General features: G+C 32.3%; 1 protein-coding gene across 2 annotated transcripts; it reads right to left on the bottom strand.

The window, feature by feature from the left end:
• Positions 1-2,257: 2,257 nt before the first annotated feature.
• LOC125186369 (rRNA processing protein-like protein) lies at positions 2,258-7,580 on the bottom strand. Of its 2 annotated transcripts, none has more exons than XM_048082726.2 (14): positions 7,395-7,580; positions 6,874-6,975; positions 6,532-6,761; positions 5,857-5,929; positions 5,434-5,508; positions 5,242-5,352; positions 5,052-5,094; positions 4,472-4,568; positions 3,983-4,085; positions 3,808-3,903; positions 3,645-3,677; positions 3,042-3,141; positions 2,740-2,824; positions 2,258-2,661 (listed from the first exon to the last, which is right to left on the bottom strand). In XM_048082726.2, exons 2-14 carry the CDS (start codon positions 6,955-6,957, stop codon positions 2,535-2,537), a joined length of 1,257 nt encoding a protein of 418 aa, XP_047938683.1. In that variant the 5' UTR covers positions 6,958-6,975; positions 7,395-7,580; the 3' UTR covers positions 2,258-2,534. The 2 variants fall into 2 exon arrangements, with proteins under 2 accessions (XP_047938683.1, XP_047938684.1); XM_048082727.2 differs by having other exon boundaries at positions 6,874-6,971.
• Positions 7,581-10,054: the final 2,474 nt, after the last annotated feature.

The following is a 10,054-nucleotide window of genomic DNA, read 5'->3' as shown; positions in this document are numbered from 1 at the left end:
TCCTCAAATCCATTTTGTGCTAATAGAGGTGTTTTTTTTTAGTAAAAATTCCATGGTCCTTCCATATCAAGTTGGCATAGTGAGTTGGTGTACCTCACCAATAATTTATTGATAAATGGAAATAAAAAAAGGATTTAAATGCCACATCAATTGAACACTAATTCAATAAATCTTTGCATAAAATAGACATCTACTAATCATGTAAATTGGCATTATATTACTACTATTCCTATTAAATATGGAAATTACCATTATAAAATAGCCGTGCAAAAATACTAGGAGTACAATATATATGCATATTGACCTCTTAATATATTTTTACACATAAAAATAATCATATTATATTACTTTTCCATATTAAGGAAAAAATTTATGCTATAATAACTCTTTGATAGTATACCAAATTATTTTATGGGGAAGACTTTTTTTTCTTGTTTGATATTTTTATTTATACGAAAATTTACAAAAATTAAAAAGTGCTATCCCCGTCCACAAAAAATAGAATAAGTTTACCATTTTAAGTCGTCCATTAAATTAGACCAATTTTAAATATGAAAAGTTTTAAACCAAATATTAACCTTACACATTATTCTAAATGTGAACCTCACAATCCACTAACACTATTTCCCCCACTTTTACCCTCCATCAGTTTCATTTTATCAATTGCGCATTAAAACTAATGTCATTTACAATTTTGTCTATTTTTTTTGGAGAGAGGTAGTATAACTTATATTTTTGTTAGCATACTAAATATCAATTATAAATTATACTCCCTCCGTCCACGAAAATTCGTCCCGGTTTGACCGGGCACGGGTTTTGAGAAATGTAATGAAAAGTGAGTTGAAAAAGTTAGTGGATTGTGGGTCCTACTTTTAAAGTATTAGTTTTATAATAAAATGTGAGTAGGAATGAGTTAGTGGAATATGAGGTCCACTACCAAAAATGGTAAAAGTAAAATGGGACAAATTTTGGGGGACGGACGGAAATGGAAAACTGGGACAAATTTTCGTGGACGGAGGGAGTAATATTTTCTTATTACTATATAAAAAAATAAAAAATTTTAAAAACAAGCAAATCAAAAATTCAAAATGAAATATTTTAGTACCCAGTATCATATTATTTCAAAATAGAATGGCTCGATGATCACTGAAAAGTTTAGTCATGTCAAAATAGTACTATCAAAGAGTAATAATATGATTTTTATTTCTTTGACATGAAAAATAATGTAATATAATTTACTTGTGTAAAATATTAGTATTACATTAAGAGGTCAATGTACATATATATTGTACTAGTAGTATATTGCACGTCTAATGAACTATTCTATGATAATAATTTTCATATAGTAGTAATATAATGCCCCTTTCCATAATTAATAGATGTCAATTTTATGCAAAGATTTATTGAATTGGTGTTCAATTAATGTGGTATTTTAATCCTTTTTTATTTCCATTTGTCAATGAGTTATTGGTGAGGTACACCAACTCACTATGCCAATTTAGTATGGAAAGACCATAAAATTTTTACTCGTTTTTTTCCGACACATAATTAAGATAGTACTAAATGTTTGATACGTTAAGTATGAAGAGAGATTAAAAAAAGTAATGTATTACCTTTTTTGTTATAAATAGGAATAATTCAATTATTTTGGAATGTATACGACTCTATAAATACGGAGCAGATGAGAGTGTTTATTTCCTAAAAAAATGTGTCACTCGTACATTATTTGGGATAGTTAATTCTACTTAAAAACTTTGAAAATTACAATATTCTCAAAAGTAAACTGAATATTATTAATCGCAAATGCACTTGCATAGTTTGGAATTTGGATGGTAAAAGATTTAATAGATCGTTTGGATCCAATTGTTGTTTCATGAATAAATGGAAATAAAGAAAGAAAATAGTAGAAGGGATGAAAATAAAATATGAGTAGAAAGAGGTATTTTAAGATGGAGAAATAAAACAAAAATAATGAATATTAGAATGCTGTTCATGAGAAAAAAAAAAACAATTTTATTTTTTTATTTCCACAGTGCAAACACATGGCAGTGTGGCACAGCTTGTGGTTAGCCAAGACCATGTGGCACAGGCATCGTCTTGCACCTCAGCCTTGGCCTGTAGCCGGGAACACACCGGCATTTCACAGGCCTTAGGCGCGCGCTGTGAGTGCAGTGCATTTACTACTTTTTGATAAGAAATTCTAAATGAAGACTATAATACTTAGTAAACATATTCAAGCTGACAAGTAACAGTAAAGTTGAAAGTAAAATAAGATGTCTAATTGAAACAAAATTTAGCTCTCGTATAACAAAAGAGATGGAGAGTCTAGTAGTAATTCTTAAATATGATATTAAAACTAAAACACAAAAACTTGATGAACAAACATGTAACTAATACAATTTGCAAATTCCGCCATATCGATCCTTGGAGACTCTCACGCTTTCAGCATTACCCTTCCTTTCAGGCCGACACGGTCAGTGTTGTTTTACGGAAACTCAAGTTAAGGAGCCATCTTAGTGTATGTGTATAGCTTGTTATGATACAGAGGCAGATTTCTGAGATTTAAGGCCAAACAAGTTTTCAAATAATTTTGTGGCCGTAGGATGGATGTCAGCGGGCCGAGGAGCCATGAAATTGACAATCTTTTCATGAACATGATACCTGGAGAATCAGTTCAAAAGTCAAACCAACCTAGAAAAGTAAGTAAGCATATCTCCTGCCAACAAAAGCTAAACTTACCGAATCTTGCGACTCTTTGAAGCACGACGATCAACAATCTTTCTTTTCTTTGTTTGCAATCTTTTGAGAGCGTAGAAAGCCACTTCTGTCGACAAAAACGACATTCCCAGGCAGTCACAATCTATAAATAATTTTACCATGCTTGCAAATAAAATCGAAGGAAGCTACAGGAACACAAAGAGTAAGACAAAGCCTTGCCAAAAAAATGAGAATTTGATAGTTATCAAGTGATGCAACATGTGGTGAGATGTTCGTATAATGTATTCCTACCAAAATTAATAGGCTGAACTATAAAAATTTACCAGATGATGATGGGTCAACTGTCTCAAAGAATTCTTTCAGTAGTTGCTGGTAAAATTCTGAGTCATCCAGAAGTTCAGGATCACCATTTGTGGAAGTCTCCTGGTCAGTTATATAAAAGAAATTCAGGCATCAAACATTACGAGATGTTCATAACTTCTAAGGAAGGCTACAAGAAGTTCTCAAACAGCTCCAACCCTAATTTCACAAAGTCTTCACTTCTCAATTGCATTTATTCTTGAAACTTAGATAAGAAATCTTGCCCCATCCCCTATACTAATTATTCAATTTTGGCAAATAAGATGTGTACATTGAACCACTAAACTTACTGAATTTGAATACTCATTAAACTGCTAAGTACGTGTTGAATAAGTAACATTTTCCATGTAGATCTAATCCTTAACAGATTTACCAGAGTCATACATTATGCAACATCTCATTAATTTAGACCATCTTGGAGAAAACAAAATCTTCAGTGAGGCACTGATGTTGACAGATTGATGATCTTAATGGGCAGAAGGAATACGCAGTTACATATAGCTACACAAATGAATATAATTACAAAGAAAATCCCTGCTAGTAACCCAAAATAATAAAAATAATACCTCTTGCTTAACATTCTCCGCATAGCATGGCACCTGCAGAATGTCAAAAAGAGATTAAAAACACAGCACTCATGTAAAGAGCAGAATAACATATACACAATTATCAAATAACTAAAGAGCTGGTCCAAACCCAAATTGGTTTAAGAATGTACTGAAAACCTACATTTCCAAATACAGCAACAGCCGATCTATTCTGCTGCATCCCCTTGATCATTTTACTTGGATCCCTCATGTAAGCAGCCACTTGTTCACTTATACTCTGAAGGAGAGAAAGAGGTTAGAAGCAGATAGTTGAAGACCTCATGAAGTGAGGAAATCTCAGTGATCTTGTTAGAAACCTGATTGAAGGCATGCAATTTGTCCTTAATAGCAGCTGCACCAGTTGTCACCTGGGTCTTCCTATGCCATTTGTCAACTGACTTGTTTCTAAACAAATTCATTCTGCAAGACAGAACAGTTGGTATACTTATTAACATCAGTACAAACTACAAAATCACTATGCTTCAAGAAAAGCCAAGAACATGATGCCAATTGTCATAATACATCAAAATACTAGAGTAATACATGTGCAATGCATGTAGAAGGATGGACATAGGGTCCTCGCAGATTGTCCCAACCTACCATGTACTGGTGGTCAAGCAAGGTGACTGTATGCTCCATTTAGAAGGAAAAAGGCCACTTTACTACCACTATTCCATTTTATATGTAGTAGCAGGTTAGACACATGATCCATAGGCACATACACTATTTTACCGAAGCTGATATTGAGAAACAGTGGCTCATCAAATAAATATGTAGAACTAGAATCTGCTAGATAATAAAAGTACCTTGATTGTATTTTGGAAATCTGAATCCATTCTTCATCAATATTCCCATCTGAGACGCCTGGCACATCTAATTGCTTGGAATCACCCACAGGATTACCTAATTAGGAGAAAATAAACCCAACCACATTTCCCATCAACATTCAATAAAGAAGACATGTTAATGTATTAAACAAAAAATACACTCTCACAAATTCAATATCTTTAGGATTCAAAATAAGAACCGTTGATTACAACTTCATATTTTATTATTCATCCTTCACTATTTGACATTCATGTTCTTTCTAGACTTGATTTAATAATTTTATAATGTTAATTTGGAGGTTTTTGCATTATAAATTTATAATAAAGTGGAAGTTTCATTTGCAAAGCATGTAGGTCATATTTGCTATGTTAGTGAAACAAATAGTATTATGGTCCAAAGGCTAAAAAAATGAAAATGAAAAGAATTTCATATACAATGTTATAAGTTCTAGTTTCAGATCAAGTAAGCATAACCTAGAGATAGGATTTTTCAATAGTCAATATGAGGAACTTCAACCACTCTAAGAACAAAGAAATGCTTGTAACGTAACATGCACACCTTCTTCAAATCGAGTGATAGATGGATTGTTTGACATCAGAGCCTGAGAAAGTTAACATCAGTTATACACAAAAAACTTTTAGAAGGGCTAGGCACATTTATAACACAAAAATAAATTACTGAAGTAATTAAAATGTGTAGGGCACCAAAATGAAACTAAAGGAGATAGATGCTCAAATAACAAGTACACCTGCTGCAACTCGAGTATAGAATCCAATGTCTTCTTTGATGAAGCAATTAGATCTGAATATGCTTCACTGACTTCATTATCAGCTTCACAATATAAGGACTTAACCTTTTCCTGTCGACAAAAGGTTTTTTGTCAGTATACTGTTTCAAGGCATGCTTTCTATGAAATAACTTGCGAAAAATGGGCCAGAACCTCTGGAAGTCTATTACAACTCGAGAATGGTTTCTGCAGCAAGAATCTGAGCTCAAGTGTCTTATCCCAGAGAGCCTAATCACGGAAGGAGACGGATTATGTCAACTCAAGATCACAATAATAGCGCAATTACCAACAAACCAAAAGTAGAACCCAGCAAAGGGAGCAGTATATAAATAGATTGGTAAACATATAAAAGCAAAGACATCTCTAGTCTTGCTAGTTTAAAAGACAGTGAAACCAAGAAGCAGCATAAAGTATCTTCTCGAAAATAAAGTTGCTAAAAGAACTAAAAGTTGAGCTTTAGTGTACAAATGACTTTGTTGGAAATCAACGTAGGCCATTACATTATTCTGAGCAAATTCAAATTTAGACATCGAGTGACAAAATAAACTAAGATATAATGGGCCAGTAACATCATACCCTTTGATTTTTTACAGCTTGACCTTTTTGAATGTCCTCATCTGTACGATACTTTAGATTCCTCCAAATGTCTCTGGATATGATATCGAGTAAATTAGCAAGTTACAGAAGTGTAAATGGAAATCCCTCTAAAATGGTCTAAGAGAGCTGGTACATAGAAGATAATGATACAAAAAAAAAATATTGGGATAAGATAACAGGATGCATTCATGATAAGCAACATACTGTATCTCTTCCTCACAATCTCCTTTACTGCCCTATATTAAGAACAATTCTGATATTGAGATTTATTATTAGTTTTTAGATACTAATCCTACATCCAGTCATGGAGAGATGAGATAGCAGAACTCCAAGAGGAGAAGATTAAATGTTGCACACTTCTCACATGTGAAGCAATACACTGATTTGAACTTCAAGAACATTGTTTTCTTGTATCATCTTAGGAATTCAGAAGGTTTCCAAATTTTAGCTATGATGTTTTAAAGTCCAACTTAATCATATAACGAAGCATTTCACCAACAAATATTTAGCGGCAGCTTATCACTTAAGTGTAGATATAACACAAGCCAACAAAAGTAGAAAAAAATATGGAACATAAAATATCACTATATTTTAATTCTCTAATAAGAAAGCAATTTGAAGAACATCAAATAATGCAGCAGTCCAGTTACTTACTGCTCCTGGCTTTGAAGTTCTCTATATTCTTTCTCCAGTTCGTCCAGCTCCTCGCCTTTCTGGACATCTTCATCGCCATGTTCTCCTTCCTTGTTGTCCTCTCCTGAGCCTTCCTCCCCCTCATCCTCTTCATCATCCTCATCCCGATCTTCGTCTTCACTATCATCACCAATATAGTCATCTTGATCTTCATCGTGAAAATCATCTTTGTTGCCATCATCACTTTCCATCTACATATAAGAGGTAAAAAAGAGATAAAAGATTCACAATAAGTAGATGGAAAAAACAAATTCTACACCGATAAATTTGACAAGTCACAAAACTAAGGAGTGGTCTTCTAACATGCATAATACTGTCGGTCATTTCTTCGTCCGATCCCATATCACTATCACTCTCCATTATCTTCCTTGCTTTCTTCTTCCCCATTACTGAAGAAATACCTGACTACATAGAAAAGATCAATATTCTAAATCAACCAAAGAACTAAACATGATACAAGAACAAAAACAATCATATAGTACTATATTTCAATCACTACAGTATTATTAATATGCAAAATTGGGGAAAAAATCATAGCTTACAGATAACTATATAAGGATTTCGACCAGAGATCAATTAAAAGGAAAACATATAGTTATGCCCAATAGGGTTTAGGGTTTAACCTCTAACAAAGATGAATGAGTTTGAGAAGCTAGAATTGGAATTCCATCAGTTTACAGTTTAACAAGTACTCCATATTTTCTAATATATATCTATATTTATATATACACTAATATAAAGAAAAAGTTTTGGGACAATTTTCAGAAATGCCGAAACATCATAAATTATGGAATTGAATCAAATCAATAAATGCTGCAACACACCAGCGAGGCAGTGCGGAAGGAGAGCAGGCGAGGCAGGCTGCCGGCAATGCGGCGAGGCTGGACGGTGGGCTTCGGCGTGTGAGGCAGGTGGGGTGGGTTCGTCGGTAAGGAGGGAATATAGAGGCGCCACTTTCAGAAGGGTTTAGTATTGGTATGATCTCATTTTCTTCTTCAGGTTTGGGTTTGGGTTTGGGTACTCGGGTTTTGGGCTGCTGGGCTATGTCTACATAAAACAAGTAGTCTTAAATAATCCATACAGGTGTGTTCGCTTTTTTCAGATAAAATAATATTAAAATATAATTTAGGATTCAGTTGTGAAATTATTTTAGTCATAGATGGTTAGCTATGACTGATTATTCCATGATCTAAAATTGAGTTGGGTGATTGAATCTCATGAATCGAACACAATACATATTTAATCCGAGATACAATCTTACAAATCTAACACCTCAATAATGAAATATTTATTATTATAATAAATGAGTATAATACTCCATGTAACTATTATAATAATTATATTATTATATATTAGGATGGATAATCCATATTTAAACTATCCATCGTAATGATAAATATAATAATATAATTATTATTTATAACTAATAATTTATTAAAAATTTACAATATTATTCTTTTTTATAAACAAAAAAATAATAAGTATATTTTTAGTTTGGTGTTTAAATTAAGTATAAATTTAAAATCTTGATATTCTCCAAACACAGAAAAGTAAAGTTACTAGGAATCATATTTCCGGAATTCATTTTTCCAAAAAATCATTTTTCTTGCCAACTTTATTTTCCTGCCAACTTTATTTTCCTGCCAACCAAACATGGCCTAAAAGTTTTCTTTGGTCGTTATTACATGTATATATATCACCTAACCTAATGGGATAGTTTTTTATTTTACTATATTATACTCTCGAAGATGTCCCATTTGTAAATGGGATTCTTATTTTGTGTACGAAGAGAAAGAGTAAATAAAAAAGATTTAATGTAAAAATAATAATATTTTCAATTTTAGAAATTAACCATCTTTCTTTGAATAGAGCAAAACAAAGGGAGTAATAAAGATTAGTATCTCGTGCATAGCATGAGTTCAAAACTAGTTTGGGAGTAATAAAGATTAGTATCTTGTGCATAGCATGAGTTCAAAACTAGTTTGGGAGTAATAAAGATTAGTATCTCGTGCATAGCATGAGTTCAAAACTAGTTTTGTAGATACACACATATATAGGGGGTAATGATACTTAATATCACGAAACTTTTCAAAAATTTATTTTTTCCTACAAACTTTAAATCTAACATATAATATATTGCACTCATAGTTGTTGAATTTTTTAACCGACGATGGAATCCGGCTACATTAAAATGAGATGAACAACCATATCTGTCTTCTAGAGACTTAATAATCACATTACTATCATTTTTAAGTGATAAGCATGTCCAATGTGATAGCATTATATGTCAAGCTTCGACTATCTTCATTCGTGACCCTCACCCAACTCAACCCAACCCCAATCAACTTTTTAATAAAATATTCATTTCTCTATCTTTCACATACACAACCCTCACTCAGTTCAACCCCCATCAATTTTTTTACTTCCATTAGTGATCCCAACCCAACCCAATCAAATATTTTCTTTTTTATATATTTTATATTAATATTTTGTTTTATAATTAATTTAAATGTATTAAATAATGTCTAAAAATTACAATAAAAAAGTATATGATTCAAATTTAAAACAGAAAATATTAGATATTCACGTGAATTTTTCACAAGAGGGGCTCACATGAATGTTTGGAAGAATAATTCACATGAGTTTTGAAATGATATATAAAGACAAACATAATAATAATTAAATAAATTAAATTAATAACTAAAAGTAATAAAAATATCATAAATTCACAATATTCAAAATATTCAAAAAGTGATTATCTAAAATATTTATATTTCATATTTATAGTATACAATTCTAAGACATGTACATAAACAAAGTAGTGATTAATCAATAATTAATAGTGAATAAAAAAAGCCACAATAATAATGCATTGAGCCAATAGAAAATGGACATGTGTCCTTTGCCCTCCACTTTATGTTGGGCCGGCAGACTCAGCAGTGAGGGAAGAAGGCAAGAGATGGAGGGAAGAAGGCAAGAAACGGAGCAGTCGGCGGGCGGGCAGTCACGTTATTCAGTTGGGGCTGGGCGCTGGGCAGTAGGTTTTTATTTTTACTACGCTTTGAATTGAAATTGAATTTTTACACTCTTTGACTTATTAAATGTGGTTTGTTTCTTTCCTAGAGGAATAGCTGAATAGGTGGCGGGACATTTTATATATTAAAATCAGAATTGTGGAAAAAATAAATTCAATACCCTTTATATTAATATGTAGCTGTTAAGTGTTAACCTAACTTGTGAATCAAAAAAATTATAGAATCTTTTTCATCAACATTAATCTTATTGAGCTCTTAATTTTATGTATGAAACGCTAGATCCTTCATAGTCAGACACACTACTACTTCTTGACTCACAAGTTCAGAGAGAGACGTTATCCCGCTTGATACAAGAGGCCCTATTACCAACACGATCCAAGTCCTTGGCAGCCTATGCTTATGAGGCTTTCCAAAAATCACATATAGATCAAAAACCATCCACTTAAATC

This window comes from Salvia hispanica, chromosome 5, assembly GCF_029641045.1.
Source record: "Salvia hispanica isolate PSC_SH4W2 chromosome 5, Shi_PSC_v1, whole genome shotgun sequence".
Lineage (NCBI taxonomy): Eukaryota > Viridiplantae > Streptophyta > Magnoliopsida > Lamiales > Lamiaceae > Salvia > Salvia hispanica.
This window is presented reverse-complemented; position numbering and strand designations above follow the sequence as displayed.